This window comes from Thermobia domestica, chromosome 3 (assembly GCF_964235325.1).
Source record: "Thermobia domestica chromosome 3, izTheDome1.hap1.1, whole genome shotgun sequence".
Taxonomy (NCBI): domain Eukaryota; kingdom Metazoa; phylum Arthropoda; class Insecta; order Zygentoma; family Lepismatidae; genus Thermobia; species Thermobia domestica.
Window position 1 is genome coordinate 122,310,456 of NC_137456.1, and position 22,351 is coordinate 122,332,806.

A 22,351-nucleotide genomic window follows, 5' to 3' on the forward strand; every position below is an offset into this window, starting at 1 on the left:
GGAAATATGACCTTTATATTTTACAACAAATCTTCTCACAAGTATGAGATAAACCATCTAATAAAGATTGGTGATAGGTCACATGAATTAAGTTTCTTGATTAATATATCATGAGGAAGTTTGTTGAAAGCCTTAGAAAAATCAAAATATATTACATCTACTTGTTCTTGAGTTTTTACAGGAGGAATAATATCATACATAAAGCATATTAGATTGGACAAAGTAGATCTATTTTTTATAAAGCCATGCTGTTGATCCATAATTTCTGGAGAAGCAAGATTATAGAGATAATTGTATACAAACTTATCAAAAATTTTCGGTAACATTCCCATAATACAAATTGGTCTATAATCCGTATAATCTTTCACATTAACCTTAGGGATAGGAGAGACAAGAACAATTTTCCAACTCTCAAGATAAGTAGAGGTTTGTATACTCCAATTAAATAATGACCCAAGAATAAGGGCTATAATATACACAATTCCTTTAATTATAAAAGTTGGTACACCATCAATTCCACAAGAGGATTTGATTCTCAGTACTTCAATAACATTAATAACCTGATCAACTGTAAAACTAGGAAAAAATTTACTATTTCCAGAATTACATAATAATTCAGTTTCATCATAAGACGAACGTCTTTGATATATAGATTCAAATAGCTTAGCCTAAGCATTGACAAGTTTATTAGAGTCATCTACATATTCATTATCGATTATAATACCTGAGGAAGACAGAGCGATTATTATACTTGCTCACAAAATCCCAGAATTTTTTAGGGTTTTTGGTTAAAGAATATTCAATGTCTGCAATATACATTTTCCTATCCATACGAAATTTAAATTTAACTTGCCTTCTATAATTTGCAAAAATAATATAATCATCATCAGATTTAGTTTTTTTTTATAATATATATATATATATATATATATATATATATATATATATATATATATATATATATATATATATTATATTATCATCTCATAAAAGATGAAAAGTTAGTTGTCTGTTATCTGGGCGTTTTCCCAGAAGCTGCGGATACGGGATGAATTATCCCCACACTTTCGTAAAACACGTCGTATTTAAACGAGGTAGTTAAACTTAGAAGAGAACGGAAAGGATAGTCTACTTCTTTCCTCTGTTGTTACTTTATGGGATACTGGAAATTAGAGAACCAATTGAAACGACAGACTTAGAATTACCAATAAGTATGCATAAGACCTTACCAGTAAATAAAAGTTCTCATTTACTAAATTTTCAAAAGGTAAAAATTTGCGCAGTTTGGAAGCATTTCTCATGTTAGTTCAACATCGTTAATTGAGCGTTTGTTATCAGTTTGTCTAAAAAGTATTAAGCCTTTGAGGTAAAAATTTAAAAAAAAAAAAAAAAAAAAAAAAAAAACCCACGTAATTTGGCAAAAAACATTATGAAACCACATATGCACCATTTTGTTCGATGACCTGCCATTTTTCTGGCAACACCATTACCCCATGGCTATAGAACTTCTGACTTCTGGGAAAAAAGTTGTAGGACGTGGTTTTCACAGGTCTCTTTGAAACTAACTAACAGCACCATTCTAGTTCTGCCGTGATTGAAACAAATGAGTCTGACGGTACTAGGTCCGGGCTATCCGGGCTATGCATTAAAACTTCCCAGCCCAATTCTCTGTATTTCTGATAGGTCGTTAAACACGAATGCGGCCTGGTGTTGTCAGCGTGGTATACGACACCCTTTCTGTTGACCAGTTTCGGTTGTTGCTTTTGAATTGCTAGATGCACTCATACTAATTGTTGACAGTAAAGGTCTAAGTTTACCATTCTGCGTGGTGGCAGTAGCGCACCGTATAGTAAAAGGTGGCAGCAGCACCTTTTGATCTTGACTACACAAGGCAACTTAAGCAAAAGTACATTTTCATTTTAGTTAATTTTTCATTCTAAGCAAAAAAAAAAAAAAAAAATCCTTTTGCATATAATACAAAAACTCTTTCTTTGTGACAAGTGAACGTTTGTGAGAAACAAAATTCCTTTACCTCGTTGAAGCTAACAGAACAAAGCTTCTTTTTGTTGCAATCGTATTTTTTTTTTTTTTTTTTTTTTTTTATTACATTGCAAGAATATCATCAAATTTTCCTGTAATTAGTCGTCCAATGTGATGAGCATCTTGGACATCGAAATTTCTAGAACGAAAATGACTGAACCATCTTTTGGCTCTTGCTTTTGATAACGTATCTTGCCAATAAACCGCAAAAATTTCATCATAGGCCTGTGCAGCATTTGCACTTTATCAAAATAAAGTTGTAACATATAGTCCAGTTTTGTAGAAAGTTCACACATCTTCACGGCAGGCAACCTTACGTCTGATTAGAATTCCAACACTTTTTGCACATTTATTAGATTTAACTATCAGCTGTTAAATGACGTTAGTCTGATTCGCTGCGACTCATATACCTTGAGATCTGAGACACTAACACCATCTTCTGCGCAAAGGGCTCAATATTTTTCGACGATCTGATATTTATGATATTACGTACAAGTATATATCAAGAACGTTTCGTTGCTCATAAATTTGGTAGAAATTTTACTATCGAATTAGAAACTTATCTCACCACTTTTATTTTAAAGGATGGACGAGCAGAGAGCTTCGTGAACCATGTCGTTTATTTAGTAACAAGTTTTCTTTAAATGTGCTGAGGAAGAAGTGACGAGTATCTCGATTTCTCTCTTTTTTAAGTTTTAACGCATGAGAATATTTATTTACTGGTAACAAATATGCATTTCTTCTTGTAAATTACTAATTACGAAAAGAAAAAGTTATTATGGTTTCATTACATTGATATTCAACTTCTCATGCAAATTAAAATTTCTCCAATGCAAAGCAGCCTGATTTCCTCCAAGTAACTAACTTTATAATGCAATACAGAATAAATATTGTTATATTCTGAAGTATGGATTTGGTTTGTCTTAAAATAACATCAAAATTCGGCGCTCAGCACTATTGACACACACTACTGAAAACCTATTTTTATCAATGTCTTCCTCAGTCGCCTGAGCTGTCATTTTGACTTACGCCTTCGTTACGGTGTTCGTAAGATGTATGACACTAGCTTCAAGACCTCGTTACGAAGAACTTTAATCAAATATATGCTCAATGTTTATTAAGGTACGGATAAGGCACAGTGCAAGAACAAGGTCAGCGACAGTAAACCTCTAAGGAGAAAGGGAATAGCATCAACCTATCAGGAAGCTATAAATAAACGAACGTTATTGTAAAATACGAAAAAGCTCTTTTCACCATCTTTATTTCGATGTCTGAACATCAATGTCAAAACAGTTCTGGTTCTATGAATACTCATTGTAATAGTGATGTTGACTTCTTTTACATAGTATACATATTTATTTCATACATTACAAATGCAGAATTATTTAAAACAGGGTGACGACAAAATTTACAGGGAAGAATTCACTGACTTGTCCCGGTTTACAGAACATACGAGGGCAAGTCAAGAAAGACTTGGACTGATTTTTTCCCCGGCAGTTCTGTTAACGCTGGAGCTTCATAGTTTGGCATACAAGTAGGGTGGGTCTTGCTGTGCATATATATAAAATGTTGTTAAGGAATCATTGCATGTTTGGTAACCACGACTTTTTATTGCAGGTGATGTTCTGCGCCGCCTCTAGAAGTCGCCTGTAGAAGAAATGGAGTCATTACGAGATGAACAATTTGCAGCTATACGGTTCTGCTATCGCCTGGGGAAAAGTGCAACAGAAACTCTAGGAATGTTGAGAGCAGCCTACAAAGATGACGCTCTGCCACGAAGTACCGTGTTCTGGTGGTTCAAAGAGTTTAAAGAGGGCCGAATGACAATCACGAAAGCTGGTGGACCAGGTGTATCAGCGTCAGCTGTTACTGAGGTGAACATTAACACGGCAGCAGTCATTGTTAGAGAAGATCGCCGCATCAGTATCGACGATCTGGCAGCCGCACTACGCATATCTCATGGCAGTGCCTTCAAAATTTTGCATGACCACCTCCACATGAGCCGAGTGTGTGCGCGATGGATTCCGCGACTCCTGACACCAGAGCAGAAGGCCGTTCGAGTGGAGACTTGCAGGGAGCTGTTGCAAAGGTTTGAGGATGGTGGAGAGGCCTACCGCACCGTGCGACTTTTTTCTATTCCCTGCCCTAAAATCCAGACTGCGTGGACGCCGCTTCTCCGATAATTCCTAGGTTCTGAAGGCATCGGAGGCGGTTTTGAAGGACCTCTCAAAGAATGGCCTGCGACACGTGTTTGAGGACTGGAAGACTCGAATGAAAAAGTGCATTCAAATGGGCGGGGACTACTTTGAAAAGGATCATGTGCCTGTTGCTGAGTAATAATAAATTGCCTAGAAAAAATCAGTCCAAGTCTTTCTTGACTAGCCCTCGTATTTTGAAATTTTCCGTGATACGTAATTAGTTACACAGACTTTTTTCATGTTCATGGAAACACACGACCAAAAATACATAGCAACGATAATACAGAAGTAATATATTTTCCCTTAATCAACTAGAACAATTAATAATATAAAACAAACATAACGTATTTTATTATGAAATTTCAAAACACCTACCTAACAGAAATTCCTGAACAAAGCAAAAATTGCACACAAACAAAGCAAAAAATTCCTGCACATTAGTCACATGATCGATGTTTCGTCACATATGAAAGGAAAGATGTCACAGTGAGACACTTAACCGAAAAAGGATGGGGTATGTACACTCATGTCCACTCATGATTGTCGCATATCTACATATAACAGTCTTTTTGTAAGAATATAATTTGATATAGATTTTGCAGGGTACTTTTAATACTGACACTATGTATATAATCGGGAAGTGTATATTTGTCGTACATTTCATAGGAAAAGAATTATAAATACGAAAATTAGAATGAGTAAAACAAAATGTTGCTAAATGGACAAGAAAGTTTTATTGTTCTTATTTACTTCTCTTTTGACATAAAATTTGCCACATACATATCTTTGCCGATTATGCATTATAAGAAATACCGGGCGAATTCGTTATCAAATTATACAGAGGTTGTTCAGCCTACGTTTGGCCGATTTCGTTCCTTCCCCCTCCCGGGCAGAATCGACTCACCCGACTTGGCTCGTGGCGTCCTGCAGTGTTGTGCAGTGGCCTCTTGGGAACGGAGTTGTTTTTCGCGCGGACGACAATAACGCACAAAACAGGACCATTGTTGTGAGTCTTGTGTTAAATTTGTTTCCAGGTGTGTAGGTTTCCGCTCTGTGACCAAAATGCCGCCCAAACTAAGCCGGTTTTGGGAAGGCTATGTTGCGGCTCTTTATGACGCCCACTTTAGTGTTTCTGTCATTAGAAAACAGTGAAAGAAGAATGGTTGCAACATCAGTTTAAGTGGAATAAAAATGTTATCAAAAAGTACAAGGGCAACGAAGCTCCACCATTTGGATCACCAACGAAGTTGCCTAGGAAGCGGGAATGCACAAAGGCCACCTCCACCATGCAGAGCAAACTTCGCAAAATAGCAATGCAACACAAAGGTGTATGGCTAATTGTCTTGATGTGTCTTTGGGGACTGTGAGCCGGACGTTACACCATCAACTCAAGCTGGAAAAATCATAAAAGCTCGCGGCCATCTTCTCACGGATGCCCACCAAAAGGAACGAAAATGTAACGCCCGGAAGCTGTACGAACGGCATCTGGCAAAACAAAGGTGGATGTACGTCGTAACGCTCGATCAAGTATGGATTTACCTTTCCGACTGCGGCAAACCGAGAGCCATCATGTACCGAGACAAAGGCGCCAAGAACTTCAGAAGGTGGGTCGGTATCTGTAAAGAATCTTTCCCAAAAGGCTTCATGGTCATTATTGGCTACTGTTACCAACGTAAACTGAAGATACGTAGAGTGGCGAAGAACTGCAAAATAAATTTGCAGTACTTTCAGGAGCAGATCATGCGGCCGACCTACGAGCATGAGATTCCAACAATGTACGGAAATGACGCCAATCTGGTGCGCATTCACATGAACAAGGCCTCATCAGATACCTCACGATCGTCCCTCGCATTCTACAGGGAGATGGAGGAGGCAAGTGGTATAAGGTGATACCTTTCAATGAGGTATCTGTTAAATCTCCAGATGCAAGTCTTATAGACTATTGTGGATTTGGATTACTGAAGCGGGCGGCGTGTGACAACTGTGGAAGGACTTTGGAAAGCTGTGCAAAGGGAATGGGACAAGATTCCCTTCCCAGTTCTTTAGAGAAGCCTATTACAGTTGAAATTACGCTGTCGGGCTATTGTTAGGAACCAAGGGAAACACATCGAGCACTTACGGATCTGGCGCCATGGATTCTTCTAAATTTTTAGGTAAGTCGAAATTGGCCAAATGTAGACTGAACAACCTACAACAACATATTTATAAACATGCGACAATAATTTTGGACATAAGTGTACATAAAACTGCCTGTTTTATATTCCCGACATATCTTTAGGAAAAATCAATAGTATTATGCAGTTCATTTCACTTCTCCTAACGCATTCTTATCTCATAAATATTGCGCACATTTTCCATTATTTTAGTTTGCTTAGATTCAAGCGTGTTCAGAATTATCTTTATTTTCTTGTCTTCAGCTTCTTTTTCTTTCTTGTCTCCTTTCTCTTGTCATTGGTTAGTAGCTTCTGCAAAACGAGCACCAGCATTTTGTGCATAGCGAATCATGGATTTCCTTATGGATAGATTTTTCCAAGGTCACAAGAAGAAGCTACTGTATCGCACACAAGTCTGCGTGCTACCAAAGTTTATTCCTTTATATAATTTGCTACACATTAGGCATTGATTGAAAACCCTCTTTATAGATTTGAATTTTCATGAGAGAAATCAAAACAACTTTAACATCTCTTAAATTACTACACTTTAAAGATCCAAATTATTTAGCCGAAAGTCATTCAAACACTGACCAGTTCCAGAATACTAACTCATAATTGTTTGACAGTTCGGATTAGAATAAAAATTTTTAACTATCTGACAACTACCGCTACCCTAGTGCCACCTAACCAATTATCTTCAACTACTTCAGCTCAAAGAGAGTTCATGCGATTCACTCTAGCATCAGGTCCTGCAGAAACAGTAAGATCCAAACAAGAAAGAGTTGTAATCAATTTACAATTTAAAAGAGTTATCCAAGAGTTAATAAACAAATTTCTGTAGACACTTTTTGCTATTTTGACGAAAATTCAAAATGTTCAAATCTGTCATTAGTTGACGTTTGATAAAGGCAGTATGTGTAGCAGAAATCAATGTCAACGTTTTTGACAGGAAGATTTTCTTCATTTTTCACATCAATTCGTATACATGAACTCTTAACAACTACAAGCTGATGGTTTTACAAACTCTTGCATCACATCTTTCATTATATCCAATAAAGTATTGTATGTAAAGAAATTGACTGAGAAGAGCGTCATTCTGAAATCCAGTAAGGAAAGGTTCTCTTTTTGAAGCAAGTTCTTTTTTAATGTAAGTTTAGAATTAAGCATTTTATCTTCTTGCACCATTCCTGACACCAACTGACAGCTCGAAAAGCTAGGAACTTTCTTATTTTTCCTAACATCTTGAATATATAACAGAAAGTAGGATAAATGTCGATGGCTCGCTGAGTAACACTACTATTGTTTAAGCCAACATACAACAAAACTTCATTGGCAAATTTTCTGCGCCTTTTCATATACTCGGCACGACGTGATGAGACACCTTTAAATAAGTTATATAGAGGTCTTAGAAATTCAACGATTCTCCAGTTCGTTGTGTCAATTGCAGCCTTAAATGCTCCATCCAAAGTTAGTAACCCACACCTTTCTATATTAAGTATTACAGGGTCATGTGGTGACGTCTTGATATTTTACTTGACGGTATGTAGACACATAAAGTTTACATTGGGACTATCCATTGAAATCTGAATGATTTATTCTAAGTTCAACGGTGAATGTATCTCTTTGAAAGCAATTAAAAGATCTTCTTGTTCACCTCAACCATAGGTTGGTGGGCAACATGGAAATTTTAAAACTTTTCTTTCGCTTGGGAGAGCTGTTTTATAATTTCTTCATGCAGGCTTCTTCTTCGTAACTGCGTCTAGATATTCTATCCTTGGTCTTCCTCTTCCTGGTTTACTTCTGCCTTTCCTTCTATCAGCACGTTTATCCAATCGGAGTGTCGAATAAGATAGCCAAGCATGCTGTTTCTTCTTTTTCCTATTATCTTCATGATTTGTCGTCCTCCGTTAGCTTCCCTTAGTACGTCTTTATTCCTTTTCCTTTCGGTCCATGATATGTGCAGCATTCTACACCAACACTACATTTCAAATGCTTCCAGCTTGGATATTTTAGCTTTTCTCAATGTCCACGTCTCTGATCCGTAAAGCCCCACGCTCCATACCAGGGTCTTAATAAATCATTTACGAACGTCCAACGACATATTTCTTCATGTTAGTAGTCTTCTTTTCCTATTGAAAGCTTGTTTCGCCTGCGATAGTCTGAAACCTACGTCTTTTTCACTCCTTCCGTCCGATGATATTAGACTTCCTAAATAGGGGAACGTCTTAACGTCTTCGATTTTCTCTTCATTTAACCATACATTTGCCTTTTCCTGTCCTGCTCTTGTGCACTTTATCACTTTGCTTTTCTTCTTATTTATCTTCATTTTTCATGTTTTTTCCAGTTGGTCCTTCAAGTTTGAAAGTGCTCCCTGTAAATCCTTTTCGTTCTCCGCTATCAATGCTATGTCACCAGCAAACCGTATTGTGCTGAAAACCTGACCATTTACTTTTACGCCTTTCTCGTTTTTATCAGTTTTCTTTCATAGCCTCTTCTACTGCATATAGACGTTGGACAGGAGAGCTATTATGAAAATTTTTGTGGAAACATGCAATGTTTTGTACATGGAACTGCTTGTAAAAGCCTGTCAGATTGTGACAGGCATTATATAGGCACATTGTCTTCAAGTGATATGCATGCCGAAAAAATATTAAACTTCTGTTGGAAATTTTGCACGGAAACAACGCATTGTACTGAGCCTGTACATTAAAATGAGAACATGCAATGTACACATAGTCACTCCCATGCAAGTAAATGGAGGGAATATATGCATATAAAGTACCTTGAATGGATTGTTGACAACATTCGCAATACAGTAAGAATGAAAAGTACAAGGAAGGTGCCTGTTTATCAACACATGTAATATACATGTGTGACATTCGCATTACATGTAAATACCATGTATTAGCGTATAGCATGGAAAACGAATGATGTAGAATATCTTATTTTACATTTATCATTTTTGTGTACATGCGAAGTGTATAACTCCCGTACGTGCAGTGTACAGGCAATGTACAGTTGAACGGGAACATGCAATGATCATGATTGCCAATAAATGGATTAAACAGATACGTGTGGCGAACAAGGTGGATTGGAGCTAAACATTCACGTTATAGGCATAAGAGACATGCAATATTCAGGCACAAGTCTCCTGTTTGTCATGCACATATGCACGGTCCTGACACATGTATAATACATGGGATTACAATTAAATACATTGCCTGTATTATCTCCGTGTACATGCGAAGTGTGAACCCACCTATATGCAATGTACAGGCAATGTGCAGGTAAACGGAAAATGCAATGATCATGATTGCCAATAAATGGATTAAACAGGTGCATGCAATGAACAACGTTGATTGGAGTGAATCATTAATGTTACAGGTGTAGGAAACATGTAATATTCAGGCACCAAGTATCCAGTTTGTCATGCCCATATGCAAGGTGCTGACACATGTATAGTACATTGGAATAGAATTGGACACATTGCCTGTAGCATGCAAAGTGTGACCTCACCTATATGCAGTGTACAGGGAATGTACAGATGAATGGGAACATGTAATGATCATGACTGCCAATAAATAGATTAAACAGATATGTGTAGTGAGTAAATAGCTTAGACAGGTAAATGCGATGGACAAGGTTGATTAGAGTGAAACATTCACGTTACAGGCGTAGGGAACATGCAATATCCAGGCATCAAGTCTTCACTTTGACATGCACATATGCAAGGTGCTGACACATATATACAGAGGCGTGCGCAGACCCTTGAATTAGATTGATCAAATAGTAGTATTAATCCTTAAAGTATGCAGCCTATATTCTAGTAATCCACTTGTAACATACATTTCCTACATATCTCACAGGTAGAAGTAATTCGCCTGTAACACGCACGTCTCATGTATATTACATGTACATGTGATCAACGTTTAGCATGCATGTGATCTATACAATACATACCCAATTCATGAACAGGCAAACTGCATGTTACATGTAGCTCCCATGTACATGTTACCTACATATCTCTTGGGTCGTATATATACATGGAACGTACATGTCTTATGCGTGTGCAACACCCGTGACACACACATTTTATGTACACTTAATGCGATGTACTTCACATGTATATTCCGCTCACACGCCCACTAATTCGCTAACACCTGTATTACACATGTATTTAACATGTCAATTACATTTTTATCAAATGAAAAGCAGCTGTCGTCAGATCCTCATGAGGTAACATATATGTCAACTACATGGAATATACCGGTTACATACATGTCCTTCCAATCTCTACATGTTGTTTACAGGTTGCAACCCTATCAACATGAAAACTACCTGTTTCCGTGATATGAACATGCAATGATCTTGAAACAAATTGGTACCTGTCTCATGCGTTTAAAAGTGTTCCATTTTCAGGTGCATGTACAGGCGCCTGTAAAAATATGCCTGTTTATGCATGTTTTACAGGCGGTTGTAAACTACCTGCATTTTCTGTCTGGGAGGTGAAAGTCCACATCCTTGCCTCATTCCTTTACTTATTCTTGCTTCCTTCTGATCTCTTCCTGTAACAGCTGTCTGGTTCCTATAAAGTTGGTATATTATTTTTCTGGCTCTATAATCCACTTTCAGATTCGTCAATGCTCTGAACATGATATTCCAATCTACGTTGTCAAAAGCTTTCTCTATATCTACAAAGGCTATCACAATTGAATTGTTTATTCTGGTGTGCTGTTCCATGATCAACCGTAGACTCAGTATTGCTTCCCTTGTTCCCCCTTAACTCCTGAATTCGAACTGGTCCTCTTACCGTCTCCTTTAGCCTAACCGGCATAACCGTGGGACGTAAAACTCAAAGATTTCATTTCATTTTCAAACAGGTCCTCGGATAGCCGTTCTTTGATTTTTCCTTCTATTCGTTGTGCGATAATTTTGCACAGTATTTTTGATGCATGGGAAAGCAAGCTTAACGTTCTGTGTTCTTCGCATTTTCATGCGCCTTTTCTCTTTGGGATGGACAACAATATGCTTTTCTCGAAGTCTCTTGGTATTTTTCCTGACACTTACATTTCATTAATAAGATTAAATAGTTTCTTCTTTGTTGCTATTCCGAGATTCTTAATCACTTCCGTTGGTATTTGATCTACTCCTGGGGGTTTACCATGTTGCATTTTCTCCAAAGCATTGTCAAATTCGCACTGTAAAATTGATGATCCTAATTCATTTTCATCGATGTCTTCTTCCTTCTCTATCTCTTCTTCGTTCTCTCTTTCTCCTTTGTAGATTTCTTCAATGTATTCCTTCCATCTTCTAGTTATTTGCTTCTCTTCTATTAGCGTTGTCCCGTCCTTGTCTATGATAATGTCTGTGCGTTTCTTTTTCTCACCAAACTGTTTTCTAATCTTTCTATATGTCGTTTCTGTATTGCCTTTGACAATATTTTCCTCAATTTCTTTGCACAAGTTGTTTATCCTGGCCTGTTTTCTCTGGCCTTCTTTACTTCTCTGTTGATGTGATTTCTGCACCTTCTGTATTCCTCTTCTTTGTTTGCTATCTTGAACTGTCTTCTTTGCTCCATCATTTCCAATATTTCTAGTGCTATCTAGGGTTTATATTAGGTTCTTGTTTCTCTTCCTATGTGCTCGACGGCACCTTTTGTAATCCCTGCTTTCATGGCTTCCCATCTCCGAGTCGATGTCATCACCTGCTAAAGCTACCTTAGACGTCTCTTTGTCTGTCGCATTTGCAAATTCCCTTTTCATGTTAGAAGATCTTCTGAACTAAAAGATCAGAAGCTGTAAAATTCCCTAAAAACGTCGGTGTTAAAAAACATGCGCACACTTGCCCTTTCACGGCACTCCAGAATCGCACATTTATGTCTCCTTCAATAACTGCATTAGTTCACTTCTAATGTATGGTGAAACCTACAAACTGAAGTGTATGCTATTTTACCACGTTGAAGCTACATTTTCCAGGCAATCTCTCTGTCTGGAAACATAAGTGATACTTTTACATCGTTAGCAGCAGTGCGCATTAATGTATGTTATTATATTATAAATACATCATAGCAACTCTTCTGCATTTCTGCATTCAATCGTGTTTATTATTATTATTATTATTATTATTATTATTATTATTATTATTATATCTTAAAGTTGCTGGATACACAAACACGAATATGAAGTTAATAAAAAAAATATTATATCTGAAAATAATTGTATTTATCTTGTGAAAATTTTCAGGAACTCTTCTATTCCTTTCTTCATTCACGATGTATGGAGATAGAAAAACAAAACGCCAAACAAAACTCACAATCGAACTAATTAAAATTAAATACTCAGATTTTATAACTTCGTCACGCATAAACAGAATACAACCACTGTCTGGAAAATATTCGTAACTAATTTGTTCAAAATTGGAAAACATAAGATTATAATATGAGTCTTCGTCACACAACACGAATATCTTCTCCACTTGCTCTTTCAAAAAATGTATACTTACATTAGTGTAGAACTAATGGTGCCTGAGTTATAAGCAACTTTATTCTGTCGTGTGCGAAACTGATCACGGCGCGACCCAAGAGTTACCTTTCCACAAACGGTAGATATTAGAAGCTGATGATGATTAATATATATATATATATATATATATATATACGAGGTGTGGCAAAAAAAAAAAAACAAACAAAAAAAAAAAAACGAGAGTAGTCCAATAAATCATTGTACTTACAGACTCAGTTCTCCGTAACATTATCACCTTCAAAGTAGTCCCCTTCCGCATTCACACACTTCTGCATTCGGTGTTGCCATTGCTGGTAACAGTTCTGAAACGAGGTTTTTGGAAGGCCTTTCAGGAGATTCTCCGTTTTTGCCTTACCTCTTTAACTGATGTAAAATGGGTTCCCTTTAAGCAAGATTAACTTCGGGAAATAAGAAAAGGTCGCATGATGGAGCCAAACCAGGTGAATAAGGAGGATGCTCCATCACATTAATGTTTTTGCTGCTCAGAAACTGTTTGACAGATAGGGCCGTGTGAGCGGGTGCATTTTCCTGGTGCAACACCCATCCATCACCCCACAACTGTGGCGTTTTTTTCCTATTTTTTTCACGAAGTCTTTTTAGTACTTCAATGTAGTAGTGTTGATTAACAGTCTCGCCACTGGGAACCCACTCAATCATTACAATTCCATCAATGTGGTCTGTAATCTCTGACCTTGGGCGCCCAGCATGTTAATCATATTCAACATTTTCTCTTCCCCCTGAAAACCGCTTATGCCATTCAAACACACGTGCACGAGACAAAGTTTCATCTCTATAAGCCTCGGTTCCGTGGCTGATTTCTTAAGTTTCACAAGAAAATTGATGTTGATTCGCTGTTCAGTTTTTACATTAAACATTTTTCCGGCAGAGTGTAGCTGAACGTGTTCACTCAATGACGCAGTACTCCCAACTGGCGTGATCGGTTAGTCAAAACTGGCCGCATGGATAGAGGTGTGTTGGATGACGTTACCAAAACAGTTGTTGCCAACTCCATTTTTTTTTTCAAGCTACACACTTAGTCACTTTTTTTTTTTTTTTTTTTTAAACCTCGTAATCTTGTCTGCCTGCAAGTATATAATCCTGATGATTGAGTCTGTCTATCATCAGGATAACCTACTAAATACCCATTTTTAATATAAGTTGAGGAGCTTTTTGGAAAATAACTCTTGTCAAAACAAAAATTTCTCTAAAGAATGAAAAGAGAGCTTCTCTAGTACACACTATGAGCGAGACTGCGTGTCTTCGATACATTCCAAAACATGCACGAACATGCTTTCTATTCATTTTTCTGGAAAAAATAAAAATGTTTTAACAAGGGCTGTTTTTGGTACAAGTCCTTCCATTTATGTACTACAATGGTACTGAACGAAATAGAACAGGAACCAGGTTTCAGAATTGCCTTCCAAAGAGAATCATGAACAATTTGCCATCCACTTACTGTAAACAGAATAAGATCCGCCTAATATACTTTAAAATGATCAGTTTTAAAACTATTAAATTTTAATTACAGAAGAAGTAGTTGCCTTTATTAAGATTGTGTACAGTTGCTATAATACAATAAATCTGCAATAAGAAACGTAATAGAAGAAAACTATATGCTTAAGAAATATCTACACAAGAGAACAAATTATTTGATTTCTAGAGTAAGTTCTCAATAATATCATATCACTATTATATCTCGAAAAAGAGTAAGAAATTTGTGATGTCGAACTGAATTTCTACGCTCGATCGGACAACTACACATTGGGGTGCACAAGAAACAACCAGTTTTACATTTGCATTTCAAACTTAGATACTCAAGTTTCTGACAGCTACACATGCTAATCTGTAAACAAGTCTTGGGAATATCTTCGAGTGTTTTCAAAACTTGCTTTAGAATTGGTCCTCCAAGTACCATCTGGAGTCTTCTGGGCTTGGTAGATCGATCTTACACTTATCAGCATTTCCCAAATTGCTGTTTGGTAATGGGATCTCTTTATATGTTGTTTCAGAGCATCATTAGTTGGAAGTAATCTCCCAGGCCGTATTTTCCTAAAAGAAGGAGCCTAGCTTCATCACAGGTTTTTCGCATTAACCTTGTGGGAAATATGTGGGAAACAGTTCTAGATTCAGTGGCGCTTGTTTCTGTCCTAGGGGGGAAAAAAAAGGTCACAGTTTTCTGAGTAAGTAGACCATAAGTAGATAATGCATTGCTGGAATTATTACCTTCAGAACTCTTGTTGTTTCCGGTAGTTTTAAAGATCAGAAGACTGTTAAGTCTAACTTGAGATCGATGTTCAAAATCTTGAAGAAACGCATGAAGAAGCAGATTATAGAATGATGCTTCACGATTTGAATCACAATTCAGAAATAATTGTTGTGATGAGTAGAGACACCTATGTATTCCTGCTGTTGATATACCATTATCACAGAATTTCTTGTAAAGAATTCTACATTATGGCGTGGACTTCAAAGACAAGAAGGTTTATTCCAGTTCACTACTTTTGCCACCAATTATCTGAGAATGAGAAGAGATGTATAATGGCTTATCACGCTCTACTTGGATTGCAATATAACGTCATATCCAGTTGAAACATCAAAGATCAAGAACTGGTCTACTTACTCTGAAAACTGTGACCTTTTTTTCCCCCCTAGGACAGAAACAAGCGCCACTGAATCTAGAACTGTTTCCCACATATTTCCCACAAGGTTAATGCGAAAACCTGTGATGAAGCTAGGCTCCTTCTTTTAGGAAAATACGGCCTGGGGAGATTACTTCCAACTAATGATGCTCTGAAACAACATATAAAGAGATCCCATTACCAAACAGCAATTTGGGAAATGCTGATAAGTGTGAGATCGATCTACCAAGCCCAGAAGACTCCAGATGGTACTTGGAGGACCAATTCTAAAGCCAGTTTTGGAAACATTTGAAGATATTCCCAAGACTTGTTTACAGATTAGCATGTGTAGCTGTCAGAAACTTGAGTATCTAAGTTTGAAATGCAAATGTAAGACTGGTTGTTTCTTGTGCACCCCAATGTGTAGTTGTCCGATCGAGCGTAGAAATTCAGTTCGACATCACAAATTTCTTACTCTTTTTCGAGATATAATAGTGATATGATATTATTGAGAACTTACTCTAGAAATCAAATAATTTGTTCTCTTGTGTAGATATTTCTTAACCCTATATTGCGCAATTTATTAATTGTTTCGAGAAAAAAATATTTAGATGTTTTTTCTTACTACATTCGCGTATCTAAACCGAACTAATAATAAATTTTGACTTTCACATTTACCATATGACGTCAGGAGAATTGTGTATTTGAATTAACATTGCGCAACTATGAACCTTATTTGTTTAATTTTTCATTGATATCCAATACGGAATTTTTAGACGTTACAGACTTTCTTTACACATAGTATTGCGCAGATTTTCATAACATGCTTTAGTAAACAATATGTATTCTAAGGTATGCTGAAACATAGTATGTTTAATCTGAAATTACTAACATATCTTTCATGGATCACACCTATTATGTATAGAATGACAGTAAACAATTTTTCTTTGAAGTGAAACACAATGCCGTAAGACATGTTATTAGCAACTTGGCGAATTCTATAGGACGAACTCCAATACAATCTTGTCCTTGGTATGCGAAAATGGACATGAACATTATGGTTCCTAAATATTTCTAATTCTATCTTAGTTAGTTCCAAAGGTTTATTGGGGTCCTTCTGGTTAGAATATAAAATGCTTTCACGAACGATTAAATCCAGAATATCAGCACTAAAAACATTTGGAAATATTAAATTGGAGATCTGATTTCATTTGGAGAAGACACACGCGATTTCTATTGTGGTGACTGAAGAGGTGGATAATTTCTTGTTATTCTTTTCCATTGGGGCTGACGACTGGCAGCAGTTGTAGACTGACTGAAATTGACATTTGCTGTTTCATCTGAAGAAAGAGAAAAAAAGCAAACGATTCTTTCAATTTACTATTATAAAAGTATCTATTTCAATGAAATCAATGTAAAATACTGGAGTACAATAGTTTTGAACATATCTTCAGATCCATTTGAAGTTTCAGATTTAGGACGCCATTCTTCATCGTCTGAATCTAGAACTCCTAACTCTATCGCTTACCTGGAGCTGCTCATCCTCACTGTCGTCAGGAGGTATGTATGGCTGAACGAGTCGTTTTTCCGAAACATATTCTTGCTCATCTGTTAAAGTAATATAAGCTTTTACAGTCTTCAAGAATCTTTATCGGGCAATAAATCGGTAAATAATACTAAAGAGTAACAGAAAGGAAAGAGAGAGAAAGAGTAACTGAGGTTTTCAAAATAACACAAAATCGAAAAAAAAAATAGAGAAAGATGTCTGAAATGACGTTGTTACGTTTAGTATTTTTTTTTCGTGTTCAACTTTATATTATTTTTATTCATAAGTTGGTAACACTGAAAGCATACACTGCACGCAACAATGATTTCCATGAGCCAATAAAAATTCCAACAAAATTCAAAGGAAAGAAGGTAAGAAACCAACCTTTCAAACTTTCCATTAGGCCTATCGAAGAAATGTTTGATTCTTAGTAAAAGAGGTTCGTAGTTGCTCAATGTTAATCAGAATATACAAACATATTTCGGACGATCAAATACAAAACGAAATTAGTGTGATAAGTTACAAGCACTTAAAATAAACAACAGACACATACATTCTAGAAAAATATTTTTTCAAAGAAAAATTTCCCTGTTTTCGACCCCTCTTGCTTCAAAAATATACAAAGCAATGCATTTCACCCACGCTGTATCCGCCCTCGCAACAGAAACTGCTGGAAAACCTCTCCTTCCGAAAGAGATGCAATTATGAGTGTTCATAACAGATGGCACGGCATAAAGGAAACCATCTGAAACAGAAGTGGCACCATATACGGTATGACTTTCAAAGTATCACACTCAACACGGTTTGTTAATTTGGATTAACACTGCGCAATATAGGGTTAAGCATATAGTTTTCTTCTATTACGTTTCTTATTGCAGATTTATTGTATTATAGCAACTGTACACAATCTTAATAATAGGCAACTGCTTCTTCTGTAAATAAAATGTAACAGTTTTAAAACTGATCATTTTAAAGTATATTAGCCATATCTTATTTTATGTTTTTCCCTTACCGTTACAAAAAAACTTTGAGTTTTACGTCCCATGGTTATGCCGGTTAGGCTAAAGGAGACGGTGATTATGAGAAATGAATGAAATGGTGGAATGAAGAAAGTGGGAGGACACGGGACAACTTCGAGGAAACCCACGCACACAGTGTTTCTTCACCACAAAGTTCACTTGGCGGGAGTAGAGATTGAACTCGGGACCCCATGCATCAGAGGTGAACGCTCTACCACTAAGCCACCGCGGCCTCCTCTCCTTACCGTTACAGTAAGTATTAAGAGAGAAAGGTGGTAATATATATATATATATATATATATATATATATATATATATATATAGATAGATAGATAGATAGATAGATAGATAAAAGTGGATGGCAACTTGTTCATGAACCTCTTTGGAAGGCAATTTTCAAACCTGGTTTCGTTCAGTACCATTGTAGTACATAAATGGAAGGTCTTATAGCAAAAACAGCCCTTGTTAAAAAGTTTTTTTTCTTCAGTAAAATGAATAGAAAGCGGCACATACGTAACACTTGGACCCGCCGTGATCAGTTTCGCACACGACAGAATAATGTCGCTTATAACTCAGGCACCATTAGTCCTACACTAATATAAGTATACATCTTTTGAAAGAGCATAAAATGAAGAACTTTTAGAGGAAACATTTTTCCGAATTCGAGCTTGTAAAGAATCTATGGCTAAAAAACTGACATCACGTGCAACTAACACCGAAATGAAAATAACAACAAAACCATTATATGTAGCACAAAAATGCACTACAACTAAATTGTAGAAGACAAGTAGACAAACAAAATAAAAATAAAAGTTCTGATGCTGTAGTTTTAATGGTTACGGAGATATAGTGAATAATAGAAACGGCAAAAATTTCGGCTTTCCTCTCCCCTCCCATGAGGTGTTTTCTGGCATCTGGCATTGTTGTGATCAGTGATGGGTATATATTCAAATAATATCGGATGTCAAATTATTACATGATTTGCCCTTAAACTCAAAAAGGAGAGCACTTTTGTCAAGTTGATGTCTAGACTAGAAGAAAAACGGAATGGAGAAGGAAGAAAGTGACCCAGGACCATTACGTGAGGTACTATCCCGGCATCTTCCTGGTGTGGATGAGAAAAATCTCACTCAGGATGGCGCGCATTACACTTTTTTCGACGAGTTTCCCCACCGGGATAGAGGATACACATATGTATATCACTCACTTGTACAAATTTAATACGATGAGCAAAGACGAGGAGGAGGCGCACAATTTCGAATACGCTAAGACGCTGTGCGATATTTGCTACTACGTAGATATAAAGTCACATCTATAACGTCAACCTTTGCTTTTCAGCTTTAGCAACAATGGAAAATATGTGCATATTATAATCAGTTTTCAAATTTAAAGATTGCACCATACAAATATGTTACACAGCAACACAAAAGTTTGGTTACTAATTGCAAATATCTAGGTATTCCAACTCTCATCCTACAATTTGACGTTATGAAATATTATAAGAAAGATTTACTTACCTGAGAAGTACCTCTACAATGAGAGAATCGTCCTACTGTAGAAAGGTATGTATTCAAGAGAATTGCAGATTGGCTGCAAATATCTCTGAAATTACTGAAGTTTTCGAGCTTATACACGCATGCATGGCATATATACTTAGGCAAGTTATCATTTTCAGACACCTGTGGAAAGGAAGAAAGAAAGAAAATATACAATTATGTAATTTACTTGTGCATACTTAATTAATTTTTTAAGATTCAAATGTAGTTTGTACTTATATATGTACCCGACTAGTAGGCAATGGTAATCTTGACCGTAGATTTCAACGACGACATTTCGTCTTCACGAGTACAACTCCGTAATAACTCACATTGCTTGAAGATTTACATTATCGGAAACTTTCCTTATTAAAGCTATGCAATTTTTTATTAACTATGAACGTACTTATTTACTGAACGTTGAAAAAGCCTGATGGCTTAAAGAAGCATTCTTTCAGTTTTCCTTAGTTTACACTTGTTTTACTTACTCTCCACCTGTATTCAAATTCGCGATATAAAATCGACAAATATTATACCTGTACCAAAAAATTCAAAGCTTACCAGAAAAGGTACTCAGAATAAGGATTACTTGACTGCATTTACTATTCCTTTCGATTTAAGCGAACGGTTTATTTCCAGTGTGGCAGTATTACATACACTAGCTGAAATGCCCGTTATTCACACGGGGAGGATAACTTTATGGGAAATATTTGAATCCCCTTTCCCTTAGAATATTTATCTCAGTGAAAGTGTAATGATAAAATTACAAAATACTCTACTTTTGGGATAATTATTGAAACGTCCTACCGCCGCAGAATAAATCTTTAATCAAATTTATATAATTAAAAATCCCAGTTTTAAGTGAGTATATAATAACTACCTTCTAAAAGTCATTTCAAATGGGTTAGACGTTTTCCCGACCCGATAACTATAAATTCAATACAATTTCTATTAATTTTTTTTAACACTTTATTTTTCATCTCCGCCACATCCTCTGCTGAATGGAGATGAATGGGACTTAAACAGCATTGGGTGCGTCACTGTTCATTTCATCGAGCCCGAAAACTACAGATTGCAAAATAATATAACTTATTTTGCATTATTTTTGCATGTCACTCCTTACAACTCCCACCCCTTGGTGAGTTTTACTTCCACATAATTTTTATCCAGATTTAAAGTCGTATGTCTATCAAGTTTGGTTAAAATTGCTCCAGACGTTCTAGAGTTACGCTGGAATCGCTCCTATACAATCCCAATCCAGCTGATATGCCCGTTCACCCCTAAACTTGGGTTTAGTCATCATGATTGTAACCTAACAGCTTGACGAACCCAAACTATGGATTCGACACTAATATCAGTCATTTGAGACATTTTACTTTTCATCCTTTCTCACCCCTCATGTGGATGGGAGCTGAACTTGAACTTTAAACACTATGGGAAATGTAATTACTAATCTATCTCAGCGACTCCGAGAACTATGTATTCGATATTAACATAGGTTGATTTCGATTTAGACATCAACTCCTTATCATCCTATGGGTCTAATAGGGAGTAACGTAGACTCAAATGGTATAGGGAGGGTTGCCAACCACTTCAGGGACTCCGAAAACTATGGATTCAATACTAATATCGGTCGCTTTTGACTATTTTTTTCATGCCATCACCCCCTCCACCCCCACCCAAGGGTACTAATGAAGCTGCACTTGGATTTAAATGGCAGAGGAAGTATCAGGGTTGAATGATTTAAATCACTTGATTTATTTAATAAAAATCGTTCATTTAAATCAAATTTCGAAATAAATTAATTTAAAGTGAAAATAAGTAAAATCTCGTTTCTGTTCTGTTATTTCGATTATGGAAGATAATAATCATAATACAATGAGACTAAAATGTATATACAGCACTGTATAAAAACGAGTGTCATGCAGAGAATGATTAGGGAAAATCCTGTTTTGAACGAGTAACGGCGAATCCTGCTTTCTTTTCTTTGTAACATAGGGTTTGTAAATTTTTAACTATTCCACCGGGGAAATCACTATTCGACATTTAAGAAGAAAATTGTTTTGTCTGTACATCTGTTTGTTCTTAGATAATAGAGGCGTATTTAGAGGGGTCCGATTCCCTCTCCGTAACGTAAAATTTTTTTTGGTTTTATAACTTTAGGCGAAATTTACGTATTTTATATATATATTTCGTGCCACAAGCTAGTTCCGATTTTTTAAAAATATGCCCCTGCCAAATATTAGTAACTTTTGTGAAAAAAAAAAGTGTAGTTTTGATAAACGTTGCTGTACTTTTTTCTTAATGCTTAAGAAACACTGTTTGGGATTGAAATAGGTTAACGATTGAGGGTTAATTCAAAATTCAACCACAATACTTCCACTTAAATGGCATAATTAACATTTAATACTAATTCCTACTTTTTTTTCTCCAGTTCCCAACTTGTATTATACGAGGAGAAAGATTTGACTAACTGTTTTTAGGTGTGGAAGGAAAAAATCGACAAGAACATCAGGAACAAAGTGAACTTTTTCTAATGGAATGATAAACAAAAGCATGAATAGCATGAAAACGCACACGCGAAGAAGTGCAATGGCGTTTGTTCTATGCTTCTACTGCACATAGTAACGAAGATATGGCCATGGTAATGATTGTAAACAGAAAGACAAGTGACCCACTTGGCCGCCATTACTTCGATATGTTTGCCGTCTGAGGTATCTG

The 22,351-nt window shown here is 36.4% G+C and overlaps 1 protein-coding gene across 1 annotated transcript in view; it reads right to left on the reverse strand.

Annotated features, from left to right (window-relative positions):
• The window catches only part of LOC145680690 (uncharacterized), a 47,489-nt gene that overhangs the window by 19,505 nt on the left and 5,633 nt on the right, over positions 1-22,351 (reverse strand). Inside the window, exon 2 of the mRNA XM_081751587.1 lies at positions 19,613-19,774. Within this exon, the coding sequence (XP_081607713.1) occupies positions 19,613-19,774 (162 nt within the window). The remainder of the gene's footprint in view (positions 1-19,612; positions 19,775-22,351) is intronic.